We start from the raw sequence: 27,077 nt of genomic DNA, 5'->3' as shown, positions 1-27,077 counted from the left end.
CGAGACGTCTGTCTAATGGCAGCGCCGACGGATCGTGCCGGAGGCTTGTGTGGCTTTGCGTGGCTGCGAATGGGCCTCTGAAAGCCCTGCAAGCAGCTTGAAAGTAGGCGCGTAGCCCGTGTAACGTGAGCCGCACAGTGTGGCTGGCACTGACCCTTGACCCCCCGCACCGCCACGGGTGAACCTCCGGACGGGCCGTCGAGGAGGCTGCGCAGCCTGGGCGCGTGCTTTGTGCAACGCGAGCCGCACGGCGTGCGGCTTGGCCCACCACCTACAGCGCAAGTAGGCGCAATTGCCGCGCATTTGGCACAGCCGTCGTCGCGTGCACAGACACTACAATAGCCGCACACCGCAGGTTACTAGCTACACACCGACCACAGGCTCGACGAGACCGTCGTCGGCCAGCATGGCAATCATCCGCCGCACGAACGGCGTGTAGTCGTGGCGGCGCCGCAGCGCGTACGTCTGTGTCAGCGGACCCGGCAAAAACGTACCTGCAGCTCGGCCAGATCGTGGGCACCGTCCGCGACCGGCTCGGGCACGACCGCCAGCAAATTGAACCGTATCTCGTCGGCGGCGTAGCGCTCGATGCGCTGGCGGATGTGTGGCGCGGCCTGCGCCACCCATGAGTCCGTGCGTGCATCCGCGCCACAGGGTGCGTACGTGCCGATCTGCGCCGGCTGCTCCTTGAGCCCATCAAGCTCCCAGAGCGCGCCGTCGGCTGGCACGTAGGCCACAAAGTGGAATGCGTCTGTGGCCTCGCCGGGCCGGACGCGCTTGCGTTTGGCCGCACGCACGAGCTCGATCTCGGCCTCGCGCACCTCGGCCGGCCGGCCGTACTGGTTGTGGATGTGGCGCAGGTACTCAAAATTGGCCAACGCCAGGCCCCTCAACGGCGGCACGAACGACGCTGTGAACGCTCTGAACGCGTCCAGGTGGGGGCCCAGCGTCATGTCAGAGCAATTGAGCACGATGTTGAGCAGGGCGACGGACGCACACGCGTTTTCAGCGATCTGGTCAGCGCTGGCGTGTAAAAACGTACCTGGTTGGCAAACCAGACGCCGCCGGCGACGACGGCGGTGTCGGTGACGGCGACAGGATCCACAGCGTGGTCCGTGGCGGCCGTGGCGGCGTCGTCCAGGGCCCTGGCCGCCGGCCCGTCCGCCGCTGCGTCGTCCTGGCCGTCCTCCGGCTTCACTGCCGCCGCCTCGTCCTCGTCCTTCCACCGGAACAGAAATATCAGTCCGCGCGCGTCACTGGGTCAGTCGTCCACAAAGCACTTACGCCACGCTCTGCAGCGATTCGTCGTCCAGCGAGTAGACCTCGGCGACGCGCGCGCCCTGGACGCCAAGATCGAGCAGGATCTGGTTGAACACGGCCTGGGTCAGCGCGTCCGGGCGCAACTCACCGGCTCGCTCTCTACCGTGCACCAGCCGCCAAACGTCAGGCGGCCGTCCGGGAGATCCTCGAGTGCGGCCATGTAGCAGCGGCCAGCGGACGCGGGGGCATGTCATGATAGCCGGGTAACGAGGCGCGCCGCACGAAAAAAAAACAAGCGCAGGGCGGCAGCGCAAATTTCACGGCGAAGCAGCAGATCGCGCATCCCATCCTCTCGTGGCAGGCATCCCGGCAGAATGTCTTCGCCGTTCGGCACGCCACGGACCTCCTCGCCGTCGCGGTCTCCGTACGGCATGAGCGCGGCCAAGATTCCGTCCACGTTTCCGGCGTCGCCAGCGCCCGCGCGGTCAACGGCCGTCCCAGGCACGCCCGCGCCGGCGGGCGGCGCGCGGCCACGCGTGGCCGGCAGCGGCCTGCCGCCGCCGCTAATCTCGGAGCAGTACCTGGACGTTGGATCGCAGCGCATGTACGCCATCAGCCTGTTTGTTCTGCTGCAGGTGTGGAAAATCACGGATCTGATCGCCATCCGGCGCGGCACCAGCTCGACGGACGCCGAGCTGGCGTTCGTGTTCAAGTTCCTGATCCTCGACGGTCTGTTTCTCTTTGTAAGTGGCGCGCGTGGCGACGCTGACGACAGATCCTGCCGCTGTTTCGGATCCCGTGGCTCACGTTCTCGGGCCCAATCACGCTGGTGCAGATCGTGCTCATGGCCGTGTGGACGCTGTTCCTGAGCTCGGCGTCGACGGTGCCGCTGAGCGCGTTCTTCGGCGCCGCGGTCAAGTCAGTGTACGACCGGGAGCTGTCGATCTCGGAGCACCGGGTGCGGGCCAAGGACTACATGCAGCCGGCGTCGCACATCTCGGGCCGGCACGTCGTGCACATCCTGCCCGAGAGCACGGCCCGGCTGAACCCGTCTGGAGAAGTGTACTGCTTTGGCCCGGACACGACGACGCTGTATTTGCCCGTGCGGCTCAACGCGACCGAGCCCAAGCTGATCCAGCTCTACCACGTCGAGTTCGAGGACTCTGCAGTGCAGGTGCTCAACTACACCAAGCGCGAGCTGCGCAAGCTGACCGAAGTCGTGCCGTCGACCGACTCGGCCAAGCCGTCGCGGATTTCGAACGTGCGGCTGCCGGTCAAGCGGCCGGGCCTGTACCGGCTGGCGCGCGTCGTGGACACATCCAACCTGGACGCGCGGCTGTTCCAGGTCGATGTGCTCTTGTCGCGGTGCCCGCAGGCGGTGATCACGCCGCCCCGGAACATCAACGGCCTCGACCGGTGTATTGGCGCGCTCGACTCGCCGTCGCTAGAGGTCGTTGGCGTGCCGCCGCTGCGCGTCAAGTACAGCCGGTCGGTGCGCGGCATCGACGCCGTGTTCTCGGTCCAGAGCATCCAGCCGGATCACTTCAAGTCGCCGCTAGTGCAGGGCCGACCGAACACGATGGGCCGTGTGTGGAAGGGCGAGAGCCTGGACTGGGCCGTCCCTCAGACGGTCGAGATCGGGCTCGACACGTCTCTGGGCACGGTCGGCAAGTGGTCGTACGTGATCGACGAGGTCGAGGACGGCCTCGGCAACATGCTCAACTACTCGCAGATCCACGCCGACAAGGATCGCGAGGAGTCGCCGGCGCTGGCGACCATGGGCCTGAACTACGGTTTCCTGGTCCACCCGCGCCCGACGATCCACTTCACGACGTGCAACCCCGAGCGGCCGGTGAACCTGCCGCAGGGCCGCACGGTCGCTGCGCCGGTCCACATCGCCGGCTCGCCCGAGGAGGGTCCGTACAAGGTCAAGATCCTGCGCACGCCGCTCGAGAACTCGATCGACGGCTCGGGCGTACCCGAGACGCCCGAGATTCTTGAGTTGACCATGCACGGCGGCAACGACCGGTTCAACATCCGCAAACCGGGCCACTACGCGATCGAGAGCATCCGCGGCGGGTTCTGCACGGGCGACATCCTCGAGTCGTCGGCTTGCATTGCGCTCATGCCGGCCGAGCCGACGTTGTCGGTCCAGTTCGAAGACATCGAGGACAAGTGCGCTGGCTCGATCGGCGTGACGGCCGACCTGACCCTGACCGGCACGCCGCCGTTCGAGGTCCGGTACCAGACCGTCAAGGACCGCACGAGCGTCAAAACCGAGCGACTCGTCGTCACCAAGACGCGCCACCAGCTCCAGTTCCGGCCGGACTCGGCGGGCCACTACTCGTACGAGTTCTTCTCGCTCGAGGACAGCCTCTACAAGGGCATCCAGCTCAACCGGACGCTGTACCGGACCGAGCAGACCGTGCGCGTGCTCGCCTCGGCCTCGTTCGACCGCAGCTCGCTCAGCAAGCGCTGCTGCACCGGCGACAGTACCGAGTTCGACGTCAACTTCCATGGCCAGCCGCCGTTCACGCTCAACTACGAGATCCTGCATGGAAACAAGCGCAAGCAGCACTCGGTCAGCGGCATCGAGACCACGCGGTACAAGCTGCGGACGCCGGAGCTGACCAGCGGCGGTTCGTACATCGTCGCGCTGCTGTCGGTCGAGGACGCCAACGAGTGCAAGACCGCGTTGAGCGAGGCCGACGCGCGCGTCGAAGTCCGCCGCCAGCGCCCGGCGGCCAGCTTCATGCCGATCGACGGCAAGATGAAGACGTCGGCGCTGCAGGGCAAGCGCGTCAACATCCCGCTACGGCTGGCCGGCGAGGGCCCCTGGCGTGTCACGTACGGCTATACGGACACCGACGGCAAGACGTCCAAGCACACAGTCAGCAAGTCGCGCGCCAACGGCGACTTCATCTCGGTCGATGGCAACGGTGTGTACGAGCTGCTGGACGTGACGGACGCGTACTGCCCTGGCACGGTCACGCGCAACTCGCACGAGTTCGAGCTCAACTGGTTTGAGACGCCGAGCATTGAGCTCGTCGACTCGCCGTCACTCAACCGGCGCGGCGGCGGCCCGATCGTGCGCAAGGACATCTGCGAGGGCGACGAGGACACGCTCGAGATCGCGCTGACCGGTGCGCCGCCGTTCTCGCTGCTCTACGACAAGGAGTTTGTCCTGGCCGACGGCTCGAGCCGGCCGGTCGCGCAGGACCTCCAGGCCGTGACCAAGTACGCCAACGTGCACATGGAGACCTCACGCGCCGGCACGTACCGATACCGGTTCAAGGCGGTCTCGGACTCGATCTACAATCAGCAGGAGATCGCCAAGTACCCGTTCAAGCCAATCGTGGTCGAGCAGGTCGTGCACGCGCGGCCCGACGCCGCGTTTGCCGACAGCGGCAAGCTCTACAAAAGCTGTGTCAACGCCGACGCCGACGACAAGTCCACGCAGCCGATCAACATCAAGCTGTCGGGCTACCCGCCGTACGCGCTCACGCTCAACATCAAGCACGAGAACACGGGCAACGCGGACTCGATCACAATCTCGAACATCAAGGACTCGCTGTACCCGCTGCGGTCGATCTACTCGTCGCTCGGCCTCGGTCGGCACGTGGTTACCCTCGGCAAGGTGCTCGACGGCCGCGGCTGCTCGCGCGAGACCTTCCGGGCGAGCCAGCAGGTCGTCGTGAGCGTCTCGGACATCCCCGTGATTGTGCCCGTGTCGCCGCAGACGCACTACTGCGTCGGCGACCGCATCGCGTTCGGCCTGACGGGCGTGCCGCCGTTCGAGATCGAATACGAGTTCAACGGGCGCCGGCAGCGCGCGTCCACGGGCTCGCCGTTCTCGCGCCTGGCCTCGTCGCCGGGCAACTTCACGGTCGTCTCGGTCGCGGACTCGGCCAGCAGCTGCAAGGTCAGCGTCCAGGACGACCTCACCAAGATCATCCACGACGTGCCGACGATCCGCGTCTCCGAGGGCACGCCCGTCGTGCAGGACATCCACGAGGGCGACCGCGCTGAGATCGTGTTCAAGTTCACCGGCACGCCGCCATTCTCGTTCACGTACACGCGCAGCGAGCGGGTCGGACGGTCGCGCAAGCAGCGCGTTCTCGAGACGCACTCGGTCTCGGACGTGCACGACTACACCTACAGTATCTACACGTCCATGGAGGGCTCGTACGAGGCGATGTCGATCGAGGACCGGTACTGCAAAGCCCATATCGCTTAGGGCCTGTACTATAGACAAATGCACGGTTGCCCCGGCAACGTTACCCCTGACCCGGCGGCTACGCTAGCGCGCGGCTGCTGCCACCGCCACGCGAGCCGCGCCGCACGCAGGGGTATGGCCGGGTAACTTTCGCAATTCGGCAGGGTCCACGCAGCCGCGAGGGCGCGTCGCCCTGGCAACCGCAAAGGAAAGTCCCAATTACCCTGCAGCGCAAAATTTTTTCCCAACCACAGCAAAAAAAAAAAAAAAAAAAAAAACCGGATTCCTTTATATAGAGAAAATTTTCTACGCCCGATTTCCTCTTCTTATCCCACACTGATTTCACTGTGGTCACTCTATAACTTCATACACATAGAAATCATCATATAAAATGGCCAAGACTGCTACCAAGGAGGTCAAGAAGACCAAGGTGCTCGCCGCCAAGAACGGATCTGGTGTGTCCAAGCCGTCGAAGAAGGACACCAAGGCCAAGGCCGCGGTGATCTCGAAGGTTGCCGAGAAGGAGACCAAGTCCAAGAAGTCGAAGAAGGCCAAGTCGCCGACGCCGTCGTCGTCGTCTGAGTCTGAGTCGGGCTCGGACTCGTCGGACGAGGAGGTCGAGGAGGAGAAGCCGGCGGTCAAGAAGGTCGTCAAGGCGGCTGCCAAGGCCGAGTCGGACTCGTCGGACTCGTCGGACTCGGAGTCGGAGGACGAGAAGCCCGCGGCCAAGGTTGCTGCCAAGGCCGAGTCGGACTCGTCGGACTCGTCGGACTCGGAGTCGGAGGACGAGAAGCCCGCGGCCAAGAAGGTTGAGGCTGCGGCCGCTGAGTCGGACTCGTCGGACTCGTCGGACTCGTCGGACGACGAGGAGGAGGAGAAGCCCAAGGCTAAGACTGCCGCCAAGGCTGCTGCCTCGTCGGACTCGTCGTCGGACTCGGAGTCGGGCTCTGGCTCGGACTCGTCGTCGGACTCGGAGGCCGAGGCCATGGAGGTCGACGACTCGGTTCCCCCCAAGCGCAAGTTCGCTGAGGACGCCGAGTCTACCCAGAAGAAGCAGAAGACCGACGCCGCTGAGCCCGGTACTCTCTTCGTCGGCCGCCTGTCGTGGAACGTTGACGACGACTGGCTCGCTCGCGAGTTCGCCGAGGCCGGTGAGGTCCTCGGCGCCCGCATCATCTTTGACAAGATGTCGGGCAAGTCCAAGGGCTACGGCTACGTCGACTTTGCCGACATCTCGTCGGTCAACAAGGCCATCGAGACCATGCAGGGCAAGGAGATCGACGGCCGCCCGGTCAACCTCGACGCGTCCAACAGCAAGCCCCAGTCGTCGACCCAGGACCGCTCGAACACGCGCGCCCGTGACTTCGGCGACGTGGTCTCGGCCCCGTCCGACACCCTGTTCTGCGGCAACCTGTCGTTCGACGTCGACCGCGACTCGCTCTACGAGATCTTCGGTGCCCACGGCACCGTCGTCAACGTCCGTCTGCCGACCAACCCCGAGACCGAGCAGCTCAAGGGCTTTGGCTACGTCCAGTTCTCGTCGCAGGACGAGGCCAAGGCCGCTCTTGACGCTCTCAACGGACAGGACATTGCTGGCCGCAACGTCCGTCTGGACTTCTCGACGCCCCGTGACAACTCGAACGGTGGCAGCCGTGGTGGCTTTGGCGGCCGTGGTGGCTCGCGTGGCGGCTTCGGCGGCCGTGGCGGTCAGCGCGGTGGCTTCGGCGGTCGTGGCGGTCCCCGCGGCGGTTCCCGCGGCGGCTTCGGCGGCCGTGGCGGTGGTCGCGGCGGCTTTAACAGCCGTCCCCAGTCCAACTTCCAGGGCAAGAAGACCACCTTCTAAATAGCCACTCGGTCGGCTGTATAGAATCTTTGCTTCGTTTCATTTCGGTTCGTTTCGTTGGTCGTCTACTGTACTATTATTTCGGTTTCAGTTCATTTGAGTTGAGAGACGCATGACAGGACTAGGAACAACAAAAGTTTTGGTTATCGGTTTTCATTTCGTTCTGTTTAATATGGTGTAATTGGACCATGAAGATGTATTTGTGAAGTAGCAGCTCCTGAGATCAATAGCTGTACAATACACTTGTTGCACTGATGTTCTTCCAATGATGTCCTAAGTTAAGATTCGCTCAATAGCAAGTTGTTCAACTATGTGGGCGCGCGCGCCACTGTAGCCACACTCTGATTAGAGCCACTCGGGCCACAGGCCGACGTCGGGTGAACCTTTCGAGTTCGGGCGGCTAAACGTTTCGGTAGATCGCAAACGTAAACTCAGTTTCGAGATTCTGTAGTTAAGACTTCTGTAGTTCCCAACACCCACGACTTCAAAAATTGTTCAGCTACCTGCCGGCTTTGATTCGGTTCCCACAACGCCAGCGCGCCTTTGGTCCTGACAGACAAATACGCGACGGCTCTCTACAAGACAAAGAGCTTGGTACCGTCCGCAGAACGCGGCCGGGCCCAGGATGAAGTCTCGAAGTCGCACATAGTCTGAGCATAGATCCGACATCTCGAGCTGAACGACTGCGCAAACGACGGATGTCGAAGAACAGTCGGCCCAGCAGCAAGCCTGGGGCAGGCCGGGGGGGCGCACAGCAGGCCGGCGCCAAGCGAAAAGGCCCGGTGCCGAACAAGTATCATGGAGCAAGCATCTTACAGTTTTTCAAGAAACTCAAGCCAGAAGGGCCAGCCCTGTTCATCGGCGTGGGCGGCGAGGACGAGGCCGACGGGCTACCGACTCTGGACGGCGGCGACGCCGACGAGCGCGAGGCCACTGCCGAACCGGGCGCGGTCGAGGACGATGTCGGTGCACTCGACGGCACATTTCCGTTCCAGATCCTGCAGGAAGAAGACGCAGGCTGCGAGTCCGAGGCAGAGTCAGAGCCAGTCATAGCTGTCAAGACGGAGCCGGAGGGTCCGGCCGAGATCGGGGTCAAGACTGAGCCCGGCACAGAGATCAAAGCGGAGGTCACGGCGTGCTTCATTTGTGAGCGCTCGCTTGACGGCCTTAGTCTCGAAGATGCGGAAGCTCACATCAACGAGTGCCTAGACACGGCCGATAAGGCGCGCGAGGACACGCCGGCCGAAGTCGAGTTTGCGGACGAGGACGACGCCAAGCCGGCCGTGAAGACCGAAAAGCCGCAGAAAAATGCGTTTATGCAGCTCATGAGCGCCCGCCAGGACGCTCAAAAGTGGGCCAAGGCCCAGGAGACAGAGACAGAAAACTACGGCAAGCCGGCGAACGTGCGTACGTGTCCGTTCTACAAGATCATGGACCTGCCGGGCGGCGTGGCTGTGGATGCGTTCCGGTACGGCGGGGTGCCCAACATCTCCAAGTATTTTCTGACGTAAGTGGCCGGCCGGCACTGCTGACGACAGCCATTTCCACTCGGACCACTACGGCGGGCTCTACTCGAGCTGGAAGCACGGGCCAATCTACTGCTCGGAGGTGACGGGACGGCTGGTCATGAAGAAACTGCAGGTGGATCCGCAATATGTGCAGATGTTGCCGATGAACAAACGGATCGACATTGACGGACAATTCGCCGTAACACTGATCGACGCCAACCAGTAAGTACGCGCACCGGCAGAGCTGACCACAGCTGTCCCGGCTCGGTGCTGTTCCTGTTCGAATCTGTGCGGACGACGATTCTGCACACGGGCGACTTTCGCGCGTGTCCAACCCAGGTCGCGTCTGCGCCGCTCCGGGGCCGCCGCATCGACACGTTGTACCTGGACACGACGTACTTGAACCCGCGGTACACATTCCCGTACCAGAGTGACGTGGTGGGGTCGTGTGCGGAGCTTTGCCATCGCATCAACCAGTCCCACCGGGCCGGCGAACAGCTGCTGGCAGGCCCCAGCGCCGGCCAGCGCAAGCTATTTGAGCCTGTCGGCAAGCAACCTGGGGCCGGCCGGCTGCTGGTCGTCGTCGGCACCTACAGCATCGGCAAGGAGCGGCTGGCGGTGGCCATTGCCCGGCGGCTGGGCACCAAAATCTTTGCATCGTCCAACAAACGCGTCATATTCGAGTGTCTGCAGGATGCCGAACTCAATGCGCTGCTGACAACGGACTCGGCCTCGTCTCAGGTCCATCTGGTGTCGCTACGCGAGGTGAACTTCGAGACGCTCGGCAACTATCTGGACAAGTACTCGAGCTTCGACCGCGTCGTGGCCTTCCGTCCAACCGGCTGGAACTTCCGGCCGGGCAGTCTCAAGAAAACGCTGTCGGTGCCGGACGTGGTGGCGACCGAGACTCCGTACGACGTGGAGACGATTCGGCCGGCACGCGGCTCGACGCCCCGGACAATGTGCTTTGACGTGCCCTACAGCGAGCATTCGAGCTTCCGTGACCTTACGTGTTTCTGCCTGGCGCTTAATGTGTCGCGGATCATTCCGACCGTGAACGTCGGCTCGGAAAAGTCCCGGGCCATGATGAACCTGTGGATTAACCGGTGGGCTGTCGAGCGGCGCCGGGGACTGCTAGTGCCCGAGCTGGGACCGCGGTGGCACATGGTGGACAGTAAATAGCATAATGCATTGGGATTTGCCGGCTGCTTGTGGAGTCTCGGTGGCGGCTATATGCGGCTATATGGCGTGCGGCATCTGCCTGACGGCAGCTGGCCTCGCCCGAGCCCCGCTGGGAGCCAGTCGGGCGCGGGGAGCCGCCTGCGGCGACTCAGTCGAGAGTGCGCGGCGGCCATACGAGCTGCTATATAAGCTGATATATGAGCGGCTAATATGAGCGGCTATATGAGCGGCTATACGAGCTGCTATGCGATCGTAAGGAGAAAGCCGCGGAGGCTGTAGGCTTCCAACAGCCAAGAAGCTCCCCACGAATCTGCCGACAACAGCTGCCTCCGACAGGCGTGCCACGACACGCATATAGCCGCTGGGAAGCCTAAGCCAGCAAGACCTCCGAGTCAGTCAATGCACAGGTACAAGGGTTTAAAAAAAAGTGGTCTCTGGCGGGATCGAACCGCCGATCCTCGCGTTTCACAAGGAGTTGAATACTTATTAGCACGATGCCTTAACCAACTGGGCCAAGAGACCAATTCTTGAAAGTTTAGCGCCGTGCAAGACTTTGACACGCTTTCCAAGTTACCCGGGTATGAGCCGCACGATGAGATGACGTCGTACCAGCCGGCTGGGTCGGGTGACCGGCTCGCCCGAGGTCGGGCCGAGGGGGTGGCCGGGACCTGGCGGCGGCTCCCTGGCAGTCGCTCGCGTAGCCGGCGCGTGGCGGGGAAGCGGGAGACTGGGGTAGACATTAGGCGTCGCCGGATTGGCTGGGCTGTCCTCGTAACGATTTCACCAGGCCCGACTCTAAACGTGGGCGCGGCAACACACAGGCCAAGGTACGAGTCTCCGGGCGCGGCCGGCGGCCGGCCGGGCCGAGCGAGCCCGACGTCGGCGCCGGCCGGGGCGGTCGCCCGGGCCGTTGCGTCGTGGTGGAGCTAACGGGCAGGCAGCGATGAGGACAGCGTTCGCACGAGCACAGCGACCGGCTGCGCGGCAGCTGCGGGCGGCCGCCCTGGGAACGCAAGGCACGGCCAGGCGAACGCTCGGCCCGGTCGGCGCCCGGCGGCAGCTCCGCACGGCGGCCGTGTGCCGGCTCGAGGGTCCGACGGAGCGCTACAACACGCTCACGCGAGAGGGCAAGCTGCGCGACGACGAGTTCCAGCGCGGCGTCGTCACGCGGCTGCAGACGCTGCACGAGGAGCTGCAGAAGTACGTGCCCGAGGACGTGCCGGTGCCGGAGGTGGGCGACCTCAAGCCCAAGAAAGGCTTCTGGGGCCTGTTCCAGTCCGCGCCCGTCCAGATCTCGCCGCAGGAGGCCGCGCAGAAGGCGCACGTGCCGCTGGGGATCTACCTCTGGGGCGACGTCGGCTGCGGCAAGACCATGCTCATGAACATGTTCTATTCGACGCTGGAGCCGTCGCCGCCGTCGCTGCTGACGAAAAAGCGCATCCACTTCCACGCCTTCATGCAGGACGTGCACAAGCGCGCGCACGCGCTCAAGGTCCAGCACGGCGCCGAGCTCGACGCCATCCCGCTGCTGGCGTCGGAGCTGGCGCGCGAGGCCCGGGTGTTCTGTTTCGACGAGTTCCAGGTGATCGACGTGGCCGACGCCATGCTCCTGCGGCGGCTGATGGAAAGCCTCGTCTCGTACGGCGTCGTGTTCCTGATCACGTCCAACCGCGCGCCGGACGACCTCTACAAGAACGGGATCCAGCGGCAGTCGTTCGTGCCGTGCATCCAGCTGCTCAAGGACCGGTGCCACGTGATCTGCCTGGACTCGCCCACGGACTACCGCCGGATCTCGCGGCCAATCTCCAACGTGTACTACTCGCCGCTCGACGCCGGCGCCAAGGACCACGCCGAGAAGTGGTTCGAGTACTTTGCGGACCCCAAGGACCCGCCGCACCCGGCCTCGCACACGATCTGGGGCCGCGAGGTGCGCGTGCCCAAGGCGTCCGGCAAGGTCGCCCAGTTCTCGTTCTCGGACCTGTTCGACCACCCGCTGTCGGCCGCGGACTACCTCGAGCTCGCCCGGCAGTACACGGCGTTCGTGGTCACGGACATCCCGGTCATGACGATCCGCAGCAAGGACATCGCCCGCCGGTTCATCACCTTCATCGACTCGATCTACGAGAGCAAGGGCCGGCTGGTGGCCACGTCGGCCGCGCCGTTCGCCAACCTCTTTGTCGACGACGACCCCATGGCCGCCAAGAAGCCCGCCGACGGCGCCGCGCCCGGCCACGTCGACGACGAGCTGCGCGCGATGATGGACAACCTCGGCCTGAGCTCGGACTCGCTCAAGTCGCTCTCCGGCGACGAGGAGCGCTTCGCGTTCGCCCGCGCGCTCTCGCGGCTGCAGCAGATGTCCAGCACCAACTGGCTCGAGGGCGAGGAGTAGCACGTGTATCATAGAAGAAGAATTGTATTGAGCATAGTCCAAACTACCGCTATTACCCCCATAGAAACCTTTTACTTTTTAGAAACATAACCAATGTAAAGAAACGTTCGTGACTAGCCGTATGCTAAACGCGCCGGGGCGCGACCGGGCGATGCGCTTAGGCCGAGGCCGGGACGGGCGGCGACGTGAAGTTGTAGTACGCCAGCTCGTAGACGTAGCCGAGGGTCAGCTTGGCGTGCTCGGCCATGTGCTCGAACGACAGACGGTCGACGGTGTCCTTGACCGAGTGGATGAACGGGTTGGTGTTCTCGAAGGCCGACTCGATGACGAACGCGGACGGGTAGCCGGCCTTGGCGGCCGAGGCGTGGTCGGAGCAGGCGTAGCCGCACGAGGTCTCGACGTAGGGGATCGAGGCGTAGCCGGTGATGGCGGTCTTGATGAACTCGGTCAGCGCCGGGTGGACAAAGTCGGTGACGACGCCGATGGCCTCGGGCTCGCCGGCCTCGAGCGTCTTGGCGACGTAGCCGGTCATGTCCTGCTGGAGCATAGCAGTGACGGCGATCTGGCGCTTGGAGTACTCAGCGAAGATGGCCTGCGAGCCCAGAAGGCCGCCCTCCTCGGCCGAGTACCAGTGGAACTCGATCGTGTTGTTGGGCTGGAAGCCGGACTCGATCAGGACGCGGAACGTCTCGAGGATGGTGACGGTGCCGGATCCGTCGTCGTCGGCGCCGGGCGCGCCGAACAGCGACGGGAACAGCAGGTTCATCGAGTCCTGGTGGGCGCCGACGATGACGGTGCGGTCGAGCGCCGTGCCGGCGTTGATGCCGGGGATCTTGGCGACGAGCGACTTCTGCGGCCACGCGTGGTGGAACGGGAAGACGGTGACGTTGGGGTTGACGCCGGCGATGGCCTTGACCGTGTTGAACAGCCACATGGACGAGTCGCCGCCGGTCTTGGCCTTGTAGAACCGGTTGAAGAACGACGAGAAGATCTCGAGGTTCATCTTCATGGCGGCCGTGCTGATGTTGCCGATCAGCGGCGCGACCTCGTCCTGGAAGAGCAGCTCGGTCGGGTACGTGGTGTTGGTCATGTCCAGCAGCGCGGTCACGCCGAGGTCCTCGTGGTCCGTGATGTCCATGAAGTTGGTGCCCGCGCGCTTGAGCTCGAGCTTGTCGGCCTCGGTCACCCACTCGGTGCCGGCCTCGGTCTGGACGAGGCGGAGCTCGGTCGGGTTGAAGCTCGACGAGGTCGAGTACTGCGACATCAGCGAGGCCGAGGCCTGCGAGGTCAGGGCCGCGACGGCCACAATTGTGCTGAGAGAGAAACGCATGGTAGAGATGCTAGTCTAGGGATCTTGCGAGGTGCTGCTGTGATGCTGGTCCCTGGCGGTGCCGGCGGCTTATATGCCGGACGGTGTCGGCGGAGTCCATGTAAAGTTACCCGGCCTTCGGCCTTGTCCGGCGTTGTCCTCGTCGCTATAGTCCGATGCCTCCGCGAAACGGCGCCCGGCACCCGCCGATGCAGACTAGCGGCGCCACTGGTGTCACGGCACAGGAAAGAGCGCACTGCGCGCCCGAAAGAGCTAGCGCGGCGGTGATGAGCGCGGCCTAGCGCGCGATGCGGCCGGGGTTGAGGAATGCCCTCGGACATGCCCCGATCGCGCAACATGGCGCGGGCGGCGGCAGCGGTTGGGCACGCCTGGCCACGCCTGGGCACGCCCGGCGCAGTGCCCCGCGCGGGCGCGGCTGCGCGGCGGGCGCGACGCGGCCGCGGCGGGCGGCGAGCCGCGCGACGTGCGGCGGCTCTCCCGCTGCACGGCGGCTGGCGGCAGCGCCACGACGCAGCCACGGCCGCCACGATGCCGCGGCGGCGCCACGGCGCGCGCCACTGCAAGCCGCTGCACGCCGCGGGCGTGTGCGCCGCCGCACGGCGTGCGGCGCGCCGCCGCACGTGGGCGCTGGGACGCGCCCGCGCCGCACGCCGCGCGGCGGTGTGGCGCACGGTCCGCCGCACTGTCCCCCGTCGGCTTTCTCCGACTCTACGGCGCGCGCACGGCACGCTCGGCTGTTCTAATGCACGTCTATTTAGCACGCCGTCGGCCGCAGGTGGATGCCCACCGTGGCCAGCGCGTCCACGGCCCACTGGGGGTACCGGCTCTTGTCGCCCGCGTACAGCGTCGCGAAGAACTCGGCCACAAACTCGGGGAACCGGTCGGCCACGATCGCCGCGCGCGCCCGCCGCAGCAGGCTCAGCTGGTAGTGCACGTTGTGCAGCGTCAGCAGGTGCGCCCCGGTCGTTTCCTGTCGTCAGCGCGCCCGGTCTGGCCGTACCTTCGCCGCCAGATGGTGGATGTACGACCGGGTGATGCCCATGCCGCCACGCGCCTTGGGCCGGCACGTGGGGCACTCGCACCCCTCTTCGACCGGGCCAAAGTCGGTCTCGTAGCACTGGTTGCGCATGTTGAGCACACCCCTGCCGGTGATGGCGTTACCGAACCGCTTCCGTCAGCACGCCCCTGCCGGTCCTTACCGCCGTCCGCGTCGGGTACACGCAGTCGAAGATGTCCGCGCCCAGCGCGACCGACACGAGCATGTCCTCGGCGTAGCCCTAGCGTCAGCGCGCCCGGCCAGCCACCTACCACCCCCATGACGTAGATCGGCTTGCTGCGCGGCAGGATGTCGGTGCAATGCGAGACCACCCTGCAGTACTCCTCCTTGGCCTCGCCGCCGGAGAGGCCGCCGATCGCGATGCCCGGAGTGTCGCGCTTGGCCATCTCGACGCAGCACTGCCTGCGCAGCTCCAGGTTGAGCCCGCCCTGGATGATCGCAAAGAGGTTCTGCCGGTCGGGATGCTTGTTGGCCGCGATGCATCGGTCCAGCCACCGGATGCTACGGTGCATGGCCTGCGTCAGCGCGCCCGCTGCCGACGTACCTCCTCGACCCGCGGCCCGGTCGTCAGCGTGTGGACGACGTCGTCGAGCTGCATCCTGCTGTCAGCGCGGCCGGACCGCCACCTACATGATGTCTGATCCGATCGAGTTCTGCAGGTCGATCGAGTGCTCTGGCGTCAGCAGCATCGGCGACCCGTCGTGCGGGCTCAGGAACCGCACACCCTCCTCGGTGATCGTGGCGAGCTTGAGAAGCGACACCATTTGGAACCTGCGCTCAGCTACGCCCGGTCTGCCACGTACCCGCCGCTGTCTGGTGTCAGTGAGCTCACGCAACAACGCACCTGTCAGGATGTTGTTGTTCCACGACTGCAGCTTGTGCGCGCCGCCGACCTTGTCGAGGACGTCCTGGCCGGGCTTGAGGCCCCTGACGGTCAGTGATGTTGGGACAGTGGCGCCGTGCGGCCTGGGCGAGCACCCAGCGGCGGCTCGTGCATTGGACGAGCCTCTGGCGGCGGCTCTGCCGTAGGTCGGTCGTGCGGGCAGCGCCGGCGGCTATATGCGGCGGCTATATGCCTGCCCGAGGGACGAACACCGCCGGCGGCGTCGCTGCTGGGAGGTCGCCGCGCCAGGCGGGTCTCCAGCGACAAATCAATCGGGTGCAGCCGCTCTTCGGGTGTCGCGCGAGGGATCACTTACAGGTGGTAGGTGTTGTTGAGGCAGATCTTGCAGCCCAGATCATTGAGCTGTTCGTACGTCAGGCCCTTCAACGAGGCTTGCGTAGCGACGGGCATGAACATGGGCGTCTCGACCTAGAGCTGTCAGCGGCTGAGGCCCATGGCGCGGCTGGAGCCCAGCGTGGCAGGACCAAGCGGCACAAGGACGCCGTGGGCCGGCCCTCGGCGACTTACCGTGCCGTGCGGCAGAACCATGCTCGCCGCGCGCGCCTTGGTGGTCGAGCATTTGCCCACGATGTCGAACTTGAGGGCCGGAGAGGCGGTCGATCTGCCGAGAGCGGCCATTGTCTCGGGTTTCGCGGCTGTGGGCGGTGCTGGAGTCGCGGTCGGGGAGAATTTGCGTGGCACGTGACGGGCACGGACGCGGTGGAGCGCGGCGAGCCCACGTGACGTGAGCCGCACGAGTCCGAAGCGCTGAGCCGCACGAGCCGCACGAGCCGCACGCCAGCGCCCTTCGCACCTCGATTCAGTGTATTGTACATCTAGACTTTTACAGGAGCGGGCGCCCAGGCGAGCCCAGGACCCGATGCAGGCCGCGGCTACTTGTCGTACGACAGCGGGATCAGCACGCGGCGCTTCTTTTCGGTGTCTTCGTCGTCGTCGTCGCCCAGCACGCGGCTCGGGGCCTTCTTCTCGGGCTGGACCACCGCCGGCTTCTTGGCCGTGCCCAGCGCCATCTTGAACTTGGGCGCCGCCGGCTTGGCAATGCCGATCGAGATCGGCTTGCGCTCCTTGCCGTCGCCGAGCTGGTCCAGGAACGAGTCGGCCATGGCCGCGGCCTTGCTCGAGCTGACGCGGTCGTCGTCGGACGAGTCGTCGCGGCGGTGGCGCCGGCGCGGCGACCGCGGCGACCGCGAGTACCGGGACCGGGACCGGGACCGAAGCGAGTGCGTCTCGGACCGGCCGTCGTAGTCCAGGTCCTCGGACGGATCGCCACCGCGATCGTGGCGGTGCGAGCGGCGCGAGTCCTTGTGGTGGCGGTCGCCGTCGTCGCGCTCGCGGCGCATGTCGCGCTCGACGTCGGCAATCCGCGCCTTCTCCTTGTAGAGCCACTTGCGCTCGCGCTCGATGAACTGCTGCTCGAGGTCGTCCTCGCGCTGCTCGCGGCGGCGCTCCTCGAGCACCTCGTCCGGGGTGTCGTCCTTGTCGTCGTCGTCGTTGTCCGGGCGGCGGCGCAGCGGGCGGTCGTCGCTGCCCTTGGCGAACTTGATCGGGTCCTGCAGGTAGCTCGGCAGGCTGGACGAGCCGCGGCGGCCGGCCACGGCGGGCACAACGCCCTCGATCGACTTCTTCTCGGCCTCGAGCCGTGCCAGCCGGTGCCGCTCGTACTCCTCCTCCTTGAGGATGCGCTCCTTCTCGCGCTGCGACGAGCGGTTGCGGAAGTTGGCGATCTCGCGCGCGACCAGCTCGCGCTGCTCCTCGGGGATGTCGGCCATCTCGTCCTCGGTCGCGGCGAGCGCGCGGGCGGCCGCGGCCTCGGACGCGGCCAGCCGCCGCTCGTCCTCGTCCTCGACCACGTCCTCGTCCTTGTGCAGCGCCTCGTAGTACGCGCGCGAGTCAGGGTCGCGCCACAGCTCGAGCACGGCGTCGACCGTGGGCTTGTGCGCGTGGATCAGGTCCTGCGTGCGTGCGCTCGTGTCGGGCAGCACCGGCGAGATGAGCTCGGTCGTGGCCTCGCTCAGCATCACCCTGAGCTTGTGCGCCGTCGTCGCGCCGCCCGCGCCCTTGCCGTCTGCGCCCGCGCCCTCGGCCTCTTCGCCCTCCTCGACGTCGGCCACGGCGAACTCGACGTCGCGCAGCAGATGCACCGCCGCCGCGATCGTGTTGGCGTCCTCGTACTCGGCGAACGCATAGTTCTTTCGGTGGCCGAGCGAGTCCTTGACGACGACGAGCCCGCGCACGTTGCCGGCCATGCGTACCAGCCGGGTGAACCAGAAGTCGCTGAGCTCGTCGGGGATCGCGCCGATGAAGATCGTCCTCACGACCTCGTCGTACGACGGCGGCCGCAGGCCGCCCTCGGCCACGTAGCCGCCCTGGAGCGGCGGGAAGTACGGCGGCAGCAGCGCGGCCGCGGCCGCGGCCGCTTCGGAGAGCCCGGCCCGGCCGCCGGGGCCGGCCGAGGGCGCGCTCTTCGTCGGCTGGCTGCTCGGCCGGGCCGGCGCAATCGCTGCCGCGGCCGCTCCGCCGGTCGCGTCCGTCGGCGGCGAGGCGTCTGCCGGTCAGTTCTGGTCGCTGCGGCCGCGCCGGCGCGCCCCGGGATCGGGCGCACGCCGGCCGGCTCGATCACGTACCGTTTGCTGGCACTTGCGCGCTCATGTCTGCTTGTTTCTGCTCGCTGGGCGGTGCGTGCGGTGGATGCCGGATCGTCTGGTCGTCTCGTGCACGTGTACCGCTGGCAAGTGCTGTGCTGCGCGGTCCCACGTCGATCCACTGACGGGCTTGTGCTTGTTCTCTGTGCTTCGTCGCAGCTCCTTCCAGAAGAGTGGCCGGCGGCGGCATATTCCTTGGTAAAGTTTGGCGGGTGTGGCACAGGTCGCGCGCCGCGCGGCTATTCACGGCGCTCTTCCCATTTTTTTTTTCGCTTTTTTTTTCGCCTCTCCACGGACGACCCCAGGACCGCCGGCAAGCCAGAATGAGCGGACTTTTGAGCAGATATCTCGGATGGGGCCTCGGCCGCGCCGCAGGCACCACTGGCGTCCGGCAGGCGGCCGCGCCGGCCGCCGCGGGCGCGCGCCAGGTCCACAATTCGGTCAAGCGGGCCGCCGCAGAGCAGTCGCAGGCCAAGGAGGCCGAGGAGCCGAGCGGGTACTTTGACAGCAGCAAGCGGCTGCCGCTGGCGAACGAGCTGCTGAAGGCTATCCCGCGCAACGCGCGCAGCACCAAGACGCGCGGGTCGGCGGCGACGGACAAGATCTTCCTGAACGCCATGCAGAAGCCGCGGGCCAAGTTCGCGACGTCCAAGTCGATGTTCCCGACGTCGGCGTCGTCGGCGTCCAATAAGGCCATGTCGTTTGCGGGCGTGCTGGGCTCGGTGCTGTCGGCGTCCAAGACGGCGCCGACGGCGGAGATGTCCAAGCAGCAGCAGGCCGAGCAGGAGTACAAGCAGTTCCTCAACCACAAGGCGGCCGTCACGGACATCTCGGGCACGGCCGGACGCAGCTTTGAGGTGTCGTCGCCGCGGATGCTGGGCGCGTCGCTGGGCCGGCTCAACCGGGTCCTGCGCCAGAACAAGGTGCGCGAGCAGCAGTTCTCGTACCGCGTCTACGAGCGGCCGTGCCACAAGCGGCAGCGGCTGCGCAAGGAGGAGCGCCAGAAGAAGTTTGACGCGGGCTTCCGGCGGATGCTGTCGCTGGTGAACATGGCCCGCGCGCAGGGCTACTAGGCGGCGATGCATATGTACATAGGAATACACGGCTGACGACGGGAGCGCCGCACGGGCTGCGGCTCGCGAGCCTCACGGGCTGCGGCTCCAGTAGAGTTTCGCCCGTCACACGTCACACCGCCCCAGTGGCGCGCGCGCCACACCGGCCCGGCCGCCGGGCCCGCCGGACCGCGCCCCGGGTGATGCCGACCCGCACAACGCGCGCGCCGCGCGGCACTTGCAGCCCCACGCGCCCCGCCGCGCGGCATCTGCGCAGGGTCGGCGCGCGGCCAGTCGATTTCGCACCGCACCTGCCACCCAAAGGCTCCGCAGAGCTCAATTCGCACTCCGGCTCACCCCGCTCACGGACCGCAGGCCGCCCGGGCTCCATCTCCGCACGCTTCTTCCGCCACCATGAACCGGCTCGGCAAGCAGTCGGTCGTGCTCGTGGGCATCCTGTTCCACCTGGTGTACCTATGGTCCATCTTCGACATCTACTTCATCACGCCGCTGGTGCACGGCATGCGCCAGTATGTGTCCACGCCGGACGCGCCCGCCGACCGGCTCTTCCTGATCGTCGGTAAGTACGGCCCCGGGCGCGCTGACGCCAGGCGACGGCCTCCGCGCGGACAAGTGTCTCGAGCCGCGCGTGGACGCGATCAGCGGCGAGGCCGAGTACATGGCGCCGTACCTGCGCTCGCGGATCCTCGAGGCCGGCACGTTCGGCATCTCGCACACGCGCATGCCGACCGAGTCGCGCCCCGGCCACGTGGCCATCATCGCCGGCTTCTACGAGGACGTCTCGGCCGTGACCAAGGGCTGGAAGGAAAACCCGGTCGACTTCGACTCGGTGTTCAACCAGAGCGCGCACACGTGGTCGTTCGGGTCGCCGGACATCCTGCCGATGTTTGCGCAGGGCGCGTCGGACGCCGGCCGGGTCGACACGTACATGTACGGGCACGAGTTCGAGGACTTCACGGCGGACACGCGCGAGCTGGACACGTACGTGTTTGAGCACGTCGAGGCGCTGTTTGCGAACGCGTCGTCGAACGCCAAGCTCAACGCGGCCCTGCGCCAGAAGAAGGTGGTGTTCTTCCTGCACCTGCTGGGCATCGACACGGCCGGCCACGCCTCGCGGCCGTACTCGGAGCAGTACCTGCGCAACATCCAGCACGTGGACGCGGGCGTGCAGCGCGTGGTCAAGCTCGTCAACGACTTCTACCGCGACGACAAGACCGCGTGGGTGTTCACGGCCGACCACGGCATGAGCGACTGGGGCTCGCACGGCGACGGCCACCCGGACAACACGCGGACGCCGCTGATCGCGTGGGGCGCGGGCGTGGCGCGGCCGGACAAGGTGCACCCGACGGGCCACGACGAGTACTCGCGGCCGTGGAACCTGAACGCGGTGAAGCGCAACGACGTGGAGCAGGCCGACATCGCGTCGCTGATGGTAAGAGGCGCGGGGGCGCGCTGACCGCAGTCGTACCTCGTCGGCGTCAACTACCCGGCCAACTCGGTCGGCCGGCTGCCGCTCGAGTTTGTGGACGCGCCGCTGCGCAAGAAGAGCCGCGCGCTGTTCAACAACGCGCTGGAGATCGTCGAGCAGTACCGGGTCAAGGAGGGTGAGTGTGTGCCCGGGCGCGCTGACGCCAGCGCAAACCCGCGCGTCCAAGCTGCGGTACACGCCGTTCGCCGGCCTGCACGCGGGCAGCACCGACCTGGACACGGTCGAGGCCCGCGGCGAGCAGCTGATGCACGACGGCGACTACCGCGGCGCGATCGACTACGCCAACGAGATCATCGGGCTCGGCCTCGAGGGCCTGCGGTACCTGCAGACCTACAACTGGCTCTTCCTGCGGTCGCTGGTGACCATGGGCTTCGTCGGCTGGATCCTGTACGGCCTGACGTCGTTCCTGGACGTGTACATCCTGCCGGAGAAGATCGCGCCGTCGGGCGGGTCGACGGTAAGTGCGCCGGTGGCGCCGCTGACGGCAGCTCGCGCTCGTCGCCCTGACCGGCCTCTCGTCTGTGTTTGCGCTGTTCTACATGGAGCACGCGCCGGCCATGTACTACCTCTACGCCGTCTTCCCGTTCTTCTTCTGGGAGAGCGTGTTTGAGTACCGCAACTCGCTCGTCACCGGCCTGCGGATCCTGATCTGGAACACGGCCGGCCGCAAGCAGAACACGGTCCTCGGCCTCGTCGCGCAGGTCGCCGGCTTCCTGGCGCTCATGGAGGCCACCGTCGCCGGCTACTTCCACCGCGAGGTCTTCTCGGTCGTGTTCATGCTCATGTCGTTCTGGCCGGTGCTGCAGAACCGCAGGCTCGCGCTCAAGCACAAGGGCCTGTCGGCGCTGTGGTTCGTGTGCTGCTGGATCATGAGCGTGTTCACGCTGCTGCCCGTGGTCAAGACCGAGGACCTGCGCCAGATCCTGGCCGCGGGCGCGCTGATGGTGGCGCTGGGCCTGGGCACCATGGTCTACCTGGTCGCGCGGGCGTCGCGGTCGACCAACATGAAGCACGCGCTCTCGGCGTACACGATGACGCTGTTCGGGCTCCAGCTCGGCATCGTCCTGCTGTCGATGTTCGTGACCGCGTCGACGGTGCAGTCGCTGCAGGCCCAGAACGGCCTGCCGCTCGGCAACCAGGTCGTCGGCTGGCTCACGCTCGGCGGCTCGCTTGTGCTGCCGTTCCTGCACTACCGCGACCCGCACCACGACCGCACCCAGCGGCTGCTGGTGCTGTTTCTGGCGTTCGCGCCGACGTTTGTCCTGCTCACGATCTCGTACGAGGGCCTGTTCTACGTGGCCTTCTTCGTCACTCTCGTGCTCTGGGTCGACCTCGAGGGCAAGATCTACTCGGCGCGCCAGCAGGACGGCCGCGCCGCCCGCCCGGCCAAGTCGCCGCGCAAGGCCTCGTCCGCCAGCACCGCCAGCACCGCCAGCACGAGCTCGACCGCCAGCGCCGCCGACGGCGACCGCCGGCTCGAGCTCGCCGACGCCCGCATCGCGCTCTTCTTCTTCTTCCTCACCCAGGTCGCGTTCTTCGGCACCGGCAACGTCGCGTCCATCTCGTCCTTCTCGCTCGACTCGGTCTACCGGCTGCTGCCGGTCTTCGACCCGTTCCTGATGGGCGCGCTGCTGCTGTTCAAGATCCTGGCGCCGTTCGCCGTGATCTCGGCCGACCTGGGCCTGCTGACCCAGGTCCTGCGCGTCAAGCCCTCGTCGCTCTTCACCATGGTGCTCTCGATCTCGGACATTCTCACGCTCAACTTCTTCTACCTCGTGCGCGACGAGGGCAGCTGGCTGGACATCGGCATGAGCATCTCGCACTACTGCATCGCCAGCCTGCTGTGCGTGTTTGTGATCGCGCTCGAGTACCTGAGCGTGGTGCTCGTCAACGGCGTCGTTTGACGCACTGTACCATAGGCCGCGGCCGCATAGACTCTGTAGCAATACACCCCTGACGCCCACCGCGCGCCCGGCCGGCTGGACCGCTGCGGCGCGGTGCCCGCTGCCCGGTCCTGCGCTGGCTTGGCGCGGTGCCGGGCGCTAGCCGCACCGGGCACTGGACCCAGGAGCACGGGCGACTTGTGCGCGCTGCCGAAAGCGGCAGGCGGCCGGGTCCGCCGTGCAGGCGCCATGCAGCTGCGCCGCAGCGGCTGGCACGTCCCGCGACCCTGGGTCCGCTGCCCGCTGCCCGGTGAGGGCGCCGCCCACGCGGCGCGGCACGCGCCGCCGCACGCACCGCCGCACGCACCGCCGCGCGCACCGCCGCGCGCACCGCCGCGGCCGCTGCTCCGCAACCGGGCAGCGCCACAACGGCCGCAGACCGCCTAGCCGCCTGCGCGCAGGCCCCAGCGACCCGTTCTGATCAGCGGCGCTGCCGGCGCCGTTCACGACGCGCGGCCTCGTGCATCCTGCCTAGCCCGAACCACGAGGCTCTGGCGGCAGGATTGCGGAGAACGCTTATGTAAGCTCTGAGAAATTTGCATGCTCACGCTCATCGCCCAATTTTCCGGGCACCAGCACTTCCCAGCCATCGATCGGCAGACACGCCGCAGGCACAGAGGCAGCGCACGACACCAGGCGCTACGCCGAGAGCGCGCGATTCAACGCGATCTACAGGTGCGCATGCGCGGCGCGGCCGCGGTGGCCGCCCAGCTGACAGCCAGACTCCCGCGCAACAAGCGCGGACGACCAGCCGGACCCAACGGCGAACGCGCAGCCAGCGCCGCGCGGCGACGACCGCCCGGGCAGAGCACGCCGCTGGTGCACGGCGCCCAGCACACGCGTGCGGCGGGCGCTGAGCCATGAGCGGCTCTGAAGACGACAGCCGCGGCCGCGGCGCGGACGGCGCCGACGACAAACACGACGACCGGCCGGGTCGGTCGCAGGTCAGCTACCGGCGGGCACGGGCGTCGCGGGCGTGCGAGATGTGAGTGCGGCGGCGGACGGGCTGACGGCAGTTGCCATTCGCGCAAGGTGCGATGCGACGTGACGAACCGGATGCCGTGCACGGTACGTAGGCGGGCGGGCGCGCTGACGGCAGAACTGCGTGGCGTTCGGGTGCGAGTGCCGGATCCCGGACACGCGGCGGCGGCGCAAGACCGACAAGGACGGCCGGGCCAAGGCCGGGTCGTCGTCCGAGTCCGAGGACGAGCCGGCGCAGAAGAAGCGGCGGGAAGCGCCGCCGGCGGCGGACGACGCCAAGGTGCTGTCCGCCGCGGATAGGCTCAAGAAGGACAAGGCCAGCGTGCACAACAACGCGACGATGTGGGCCGACATCGTGTCCGGGTCGGAGCGGGCGAGCGTGCGGCGGTCGGGCCGCGTGGCGTATCTCGGTAGGTAGTCCTGTGGGCGCGCTGACCCAGGCTCGTCCTCGAACCTGTCGCTGCTCGTGCAGTCGCGCGTCGGCGGCGAGGAGGTGTGCCACTACCCGCTGCCGGAAGACCTCCGGGTGGGCTCCGCCCGGCTCAACGAGCTCGACCCGGAGGAGATCGAGGTGCTGAACCGGCGCGGCGCGTTCCTGCTGCCGCCGCGCGAGGTCTGCGACGAGCTCGTCGAGGCCTTCTTCGTCAAGGTGCACCCGATGATCCCGATGATCAACCGCACGCAGTTCATGCGGCGGTACAACGACCCGTCCAACCCGCCGTCGCTGCTGCTGCTGCAGTCGATCCTGCTCGTCGGCAGCCGCGTGTGCGAGCACCCGACGCTGCTCGACTCGACCGGCTCGTCCGACATGGCCAGCATGACGTTCTTCAAGCGGGCCAAGGCGCTGTACGACGCCAACTACGAGGACGACCGGATGACGATCGTGCAGTCGCTGATGCTGCTGAGCTGGTGGTGGGAGGGCCCCGAGGACGTCACCAAGAACTCGTTCTACTGGGTCCGGGTCGCGATCGCCGTCGGGCAGGGCTTCGGTATCCACCGCAGCGTCGAGAAGAGCCAGCTGAGCGTGCTCGACAAGCGGCTGTGGAAGCGCATGTGGTGGACGCTCTTCTACCGGGACCGCTGCGTGTCCATCTCGCTCGGCCGGCCGCTGGCCATCGACACCACCGACATGGACGTGCCCATGATCGCGCCCGAGGACTTCATCGAGGAGGAGGGCGACGGCGACCCGGCCTACCCGGTCGACCGCACCCAGGCCCTGTACTTTGTGTACACGGTCAAGCTGAGCGAGATCATGAGCGTGGTCCTGCGCCAGCTGTTCTCGGTCGAGTCCGAGACGTCGCGGCGCCTGAACCGCAACCCGGACGTGTCGCAGTCGGACGTGGCGCTGGGCGCGTGGATGAACAACCTGCCGGCGGAGCTGCAGGTCCGGCTCACGGCCGACGAGCCGATCGACTTCTTTGTGGTCCAGCTGCACCTGCACTACTACACCATCCTGTGCCTGCTGCACCGGACGAACCTGACGGCGCTCGTGGTGCACAAGCAGCAGGCCAACACGGGCTACCCGTCGCGCGTGATCGCGTTCAAGGCGGCCCACATGATCGCCCGGCTGGTGAGCGTCCTGCAGCGCCAGGGGCAGCTGAACCGGGTCCCGGCCTTCACGGTCTACACCCTGTTCTCGGCGCTGATCATGCTGGTCTACCAGAGCCGGTCGCGCACGCCGCAGGTCGTGGAGAGCGCGCAGCGGTCGATCGACATCTGCATGACCGCGCTGGAGGAGGTCGGCAAGACGTGGACCGTGAGCCTGATGGTCCTGAAGCTGTTCCAGAAGATCAACGACAGCAAGCGCGTGCAGGACCACGTCGTGCGCTCGTTCAACGCGCAGGGGCCGGACGCGAGGCGGACGCCGGCGGCGCAGCAGGCACAGCCGGCGCCGGCACCGCCGCCGGTCCAGCCGGTCCAGCCGATCCAGGTGCCGCTGAACATGCTGCCGCAGCCGGTGCCCATGGCCAAGCCGCCTGCCGAGGCCTTTTTCCCGGCCTTTGGCGGCACTGTCGGCGCCGTCGGCGGCCAGTACCCGCCGCCGGGCATGCCGGGCATGCCACAGGCGCCCATACAGCCGGGCATGCCCGGCGTGCCGTCTGCGGACCCGGCGCCGTTTATGGGCGCGTCCACGCCGCTGCAGATGCCGCCGTCCACGCGGCCGGCGAGCGCGCGCTCGACCGCGCCGTCGACGCCATTCCAGCCCATGGTCTCGGTCCCGGGCACGCCGCTCGACCTGTTTCTGGTCACGCAGACCTCGCAGATGCCCCAGGGCTTCTTCGAGAACTTCCAGCCGTCCCAGCTGTTTCCAGAGGACACGAGCCGCAAGGACACGCCGGCTCCGCCGCCGCCGCCGCCGCCGCGCGCGGACGACGACTGGCCGCAGCCGACGCCCGGCCTGGTCTCGACCGCGCCGTCGACCGGCTCGACGCCGGGCATGGCTCGTGCGCCGTCCAGCTCGTTTGACCTGTTCGACAGCATGCTCTCGGACGAGCAGCTGCTGGCTGCCGGCGTCTCGGGGCCGTCTTCTACCGAGAGCAGCGCCGTCGAGATGACCGACGCCGTGCCCAACTCGCTGAACGTCGGCGAGTGGGTCCAGTACCTGACCACCAATGGCTCCGACACGCTGTCGGCCGAGATGGCCGAGCTCATGCAGTTCGGCGACGGCTGGCGCCCGTGAAGATGTATTCTACTGTATAAAAGCGATTTGGGTTACGGGGGGGCTGCGCGAGGCGCCGCGACGGGCGGCCGGTGCCCGTGGGCGCGCCTCGGCGGCGTGCCGTGGCGGGGCGCGCGGGCGGGCAGCCATCGACGGCATGTAGCCGCATGTAGCCGCACGTAGCCGCACATATAGCCGCACATGTAGCCGCACATGTAGCCGCCCGGCGGCTCTGTCGAGGCAGCCGCTCGTCTACAGGTGTGCATATAGCCGCAGACGGCTACATATAGCCGCATCACGACGCCGCGGAGGTCTGGGGAACGTGCCTCGAACGGAGACCCGTCGCAGGTGCCCTCGGCAGTGGACGGGGCCTCTGCAGCACAGCCGCCTGCAGCCGCCGAGGTGCCGGCGCGGAGCGGCAGCTTCGGGGTTCATACAGCCGCAGGTAGCCGCCCGAGCCTCGACCGAGCCCCGGCGCTCTGGCCGTGGCGGCGCCGCACGCGGTGCGGCGTCGTGGCCGCCCCGCTTATCGCCGGGTAACACTGGCTGCGCGACGGTTATGCCCAACCAATGGCATGCGGCAGTTTGCAGCATCGCGTAA

The 27,077-nt window shown here is 66.8% G+C and overlaps 12 protein-coding genes and 1 non-coding gene across 13 annotated transcripts; 8 read left to right on the top strand and 5 right to left on the bottom strand.

The window, feature by feature from the left end:
* Window positions 1–363: 363 nt before the first annotated feature.
* V1510DRAFT_427147 (ubiquitin carboxyl-terminal hydrolase) lies at window positions 364–1,480 on the bottom strand (the record flags this gene model as incomplete). The annotated part of the gene is made up of 5 exons (XM_066935195.1): window positions 364–465; window positions 495–1,013; window positions 1,043–1,256; window positions 1,285–1,379; window positions 1,409–1,480. The coding sequence occupies 5 exons, from the start codon at window positions 1,478–1,480 to the stop codon at window positions 364–366; spliced, it is 1,002 nt and encodes a 333-aa protein (XP_066787207.1).
* Window positions 1,481–1,570: 90 nt separating this feature from the next.
* On the top strand, window positions 1,571–5,732 carry V1510DRAFT_244950 (uncharacterized protein). Its single transcript, XM_066930555.1, has 2 exons — window positions 1,571–2,003; window positions 2,036–5,732. Exons 1-2 carry the CDS (start codon window positions 1,635–1,637, stop codon window positions 5,495–5,497), a joined length of 3,831 nt encoding a protein of 1,276 aa, XP_066787206.1. The 5' UTR covers window positions 1,571–1,634; the 3' UTR covers window positions 5,498–5,732.
* A 702-nt stretch (window positions 5,733–6,434) lies between these two features.
* V1510DRAFT_369340 (nuclear localization sequence-binding protein) lies at window positions 6,435–7,319 on the top strand (the record flags this gene model as incomplete). Its single annotated transcript, XM_066931391.1, has 1 exon — window positions 6,435–7,319. A coding segment is annotated over one exon (885 nt), but the record flags the coding sequence as incomplete, so codon positions are not given.
* Window positions 7,320–8,749: 1,430 nt separating this feature from the next.
* V1510DRAFT_369272 (beta-lactamase-like protein) lies at window positions 8,750–10,009 on the top strand (the record flags this gene model as incomplete). Its single annotated transcript, XM_066931388.1, has 3 exons — window positions 8,750–8,826; window positions 8,858–9,049; window positions 9,082–10,009. 3 exons carry the CDS (start codon window positions 8,750–8,752, stop codon window positions 10,007–10,009), a joined length of 1,197 nt encoding a protein of 398 aa, XP_066787204.1.
* Window positions 10,010–10,437: 428 nt separating this feature from the next.
* On the bottom strand, window positions 10,438–10,531 carry V1510DRAFT_t233. Its single transcript has one exon. It is a non-coding gene; the product is annotated as a tRNA-Ile (tRNA).
* A 121-nt stretch (window positions 10,532–10,652) lies between these two features.
* Window positions 10,653–12,503, top strand: V1510DRAFT_422014 (AFG1-like ATPase-domain-containing protein). The gene is made up of 2 exons (XM_066934716.1): window positions 10,653–10,836; window positions 10,947–12,503. Exon 2 carries the CDS (start codon window positions 10,953–10,955, stop codon window positions 12,396–12,398), a length of 1,446 nt encoding a protein of 481 aa, XP_066787203.1. The 5' UTR covers window positions 10,653–10,836; window positions 10,947–10,952; the 3' UTR covers window positions 12,399–12,503.
* On the bottom strand, window positions 12,407–13,765 carry V1510DRAFT_422013 (uncharacterized protein). The gene has a single exon (XM_066934715.1). It carries the CDS (start codon window positions 13,726–13,728, stop codon window positions 12,556–12,558), a length of 1,173 nt encoding a protein of 390 aa, XP_066787202.1. The 5' UTR covers window positions 13,729–13,765; the 3' UTR covers window positions 12,407–12,555.
* A 698-nt stretch (window positions 13,766–14,463) lies between these two features.
* V1510DRAFT_422010 (tRNA-guanine(15) transglycosylase-like protein) lies at window positions 14,464–16,342 on the bottom strand. Its single transcript, XM_066934714.1, has 10 exons — window positions 16,197–16,342; window positions 15,985–16,097; window positions 15,630–15,712; window positions 15,589–15,598; window positions 15,416–15,556; window positions 15,330–15,384; window positions 15,037–15,300; window positions 14,928–15,005; window positions 14,729–14,896; window positions 14,464–14,698 (listed from the first exon to the last, which is right to left on the bottom strand). The coding sequence occupies exons 1-10, from the start codon at window positions 16,305–16,307 to the stop codon at window positions 14,483–14,485; spliced, it is 1,239 nt and encodes a 412-aa protein (XP_066787201.1). The 5' UTR covers window positions 16,308–16,342; the 3' UTR covers window positions 14,464–14,482.
* Window positions 16,343–16,561: 219 nt separating this feature from the next.
* On the bottom strand, window positions 16,562–18,338 carry V1510DRAFT_404713 (uncharacterized protein; the record flags this gene model as incomplete). The annotated part of the gene is made up of 2 exons (XM_066932275.1): window positions 16,562–18,234; window positions 18,314–18,338. 2 exons carry the CDS (start codon window positions 18,336–18,338, stop codon window positions 16,562–16,564), a joined length of 1,698 nt encoding a protein of 565 aa, XP_066787200.1.
* A 253-nt stretch (window positions 18,339–18,591) lies between these two features.
* V1510DRAFT_422003 (mitochondrial 37S ribosomal protein bS21m) lies at window positions 18,592–19,519 on the top strand. Its single transcript, XM_066934713.1, has one exon. It carries the CDS (start codon window positions 18,655–18,657, stop codon window positions 19,402–19,404), a length of 750 nt encoding a protein of 249 aa, XP_066787199.1. The 5' UTR covers window positions 18,592–18,654; the 3' UTR covers window positions 19,405–19,519.
* A 138-nt stretch (window positions 19,520–19,657) lies between these two features.
* V1510DRAFT_431796 (Phosphatidylinositolglycan class N-domain-containing protein) lies at window positions 19,658–22,874 on the top strand. The gene is made up of 5 exons (XM_066935448.1): window positions 19,658–19,963; window positions 19,995–20,836; window positions 20,867–21,008; window positions 21,040–21,350; window positions 21,382–22,874. The coding sequence occupies exons 1-5, from the start codon at window positions 19,798–19,800 to the stop codon at window positions 22,795–22,797; spliced, it is 2,877 nt and encodes a 958-aa protein (XP_066787198.1). The 5' UTR covers window positions 19,658–19,797; the 3' UTR covers window positions 22,798–22,874.
* An 822-nt stretch (window positions 22,875–23,696) lies between these two features.
* On the top strand, window positions 23,697–25,723 carry V1510DRAFT_369365 (fungal-specific transcription factor domain-containing protein; the record flags this gene model as incomplete). The annotated part of the gene is made up of 4 exons (XM_066931392.1): window positions 23,697–23,821; window positions 23,853–23,904; window positions 23,936–24,227; window positions 24,258–25,723. Coding segments are annotated over 4 exons (1,935 nt in total), but the record flags the coding sequence as incomplete, so codon positions are not given.
* Window positions 25,724–25,788: 65 nt separating this feature from the next.
* On the top strand, window positions 25,789–26,532 carry V1510DRAFT_421993 (uncharacterized protein). Its single transcript, XM_066934712.1, has one exon. The coding sequence runs from the start codon at window positions 25,865–25,867 to the stop codon at window positions 26,495–26,497; it is 633 nt and encodes a 210-aa protein (XP_066787196.1). The 5' UTR covers window positions 25,789–25,864; the 3' UTR covers window positions 26,498–26,532.
* Window positions 26,533–27,077: the final 545 nt, after the last annotated feature.

This window comes from Dipodascopsis tothii, assembly GCF_038497935.1.
Source record: "Dipodascopsis tothii strain CBS 759.85 unplaced genomic scaffold V1510scaffold_33, whole genome shotgun sequence".
Classification (NCBI taxonomy): Eukaryota; Fungi; Ascomycota; class Lipomycetes; order Lipomycetales; family Lipomycetaceae; genus Neoaidaea; species Neoaidaea tothii.
The sequence above is the reverse complement of the archived record's forward strand: the minus strand, read 5'-3'. Positions and strand labels throughout refer to the sequence as shown.

Bases quoted from the DNA above. Each gene is read 5' to 3' on its own strand.
- V1510DRAFT_422003 (XM_066934713.1), top strand. From the start codon at position 18,655: ATGAGCGGACTTTTGAGCAGATATCTCGGATGGGGCCTCGGCCGCGCC.
- V1510DRAFT_422013 (XM_066934715.1), bottom strand. From the start codon at position 13,728: ATGCGTTTCTCTCTCAGCACAATTGTGGCCGTCGCGGCCCTGACCTCG.
- V1510DRAFT_421993 (XM_066934712.1), top strand. From the start codon at position 25,865: ATGCCGGGCATGCCACAGGCGCCCATACAGCCGGGCATGCCCGGCGTG.
- V1510DRAFT_244950 (XM_066930555.1), top strand. From the start codon at position 1,635: ATGTCTTCGCCGTTCGGCACGCCACGGACCTCCTCGCCGTCGCGGTCT. The intron at 2,004-2,035 runs GTAAGTGGCGCG...CGCTGACGACAG, and splicing joins TCGACGGTCTGTTTCTCTTT to ATCCTGCCGCTGTTTCGGAT.
- V1510DRAFT_422010 (XM_066934714.1), bottom strand. From the start codon at position 16,307: ATGGCCGCTCTCGGCAGATCGACCGCCTCTCCGGCCCTCAAGTTCGAC. The intron at 15,713-15,984 runs GTAAGTGATCCC...ACTGACCGTCAG, and splicing joins CTCAACAACACCTACCACCT to GGGCCTCAAGCCCGGCCAGG. The intron at 14,699-14,728 runs GTACGGCCAGAC...CGCTGACGACAG, and splicing joins TCCACCATCTGGCGGCGAAG to GAAACGACCGGGGCGCACCT.
- V1510DRAFT_422014 (XM_066934716.1), top strand. From the start codon at position 10,953: ATGAGGACAGCGTTCGCACGAGCACAGCGACCGGCTGCGCGGCAGCTG.
- V1510DRAFT_431796 (XM_066935448.1), top strand. From the start codon at position 19,798: ATGAACCGGCTCGGCAAGCAGTCGGTCGTGCTCGTGGGCATCCTGTTC. The intron at 21,009-21,039 runs GTGAGTGTGTGC...CGCTGACGCCAG, and splicing joins GCAGTACCGGGTCAAGGAGG to CGCAAACCCGCGCGTCCAAG. The intron at 21,351-21,381 runs GTAAGTGCGCCG...CGCTGACGGCAG, and splicing joins CGCCGTCGGGCGGGTCGACG to CTCGCGCTCGTCGCCCTGAC.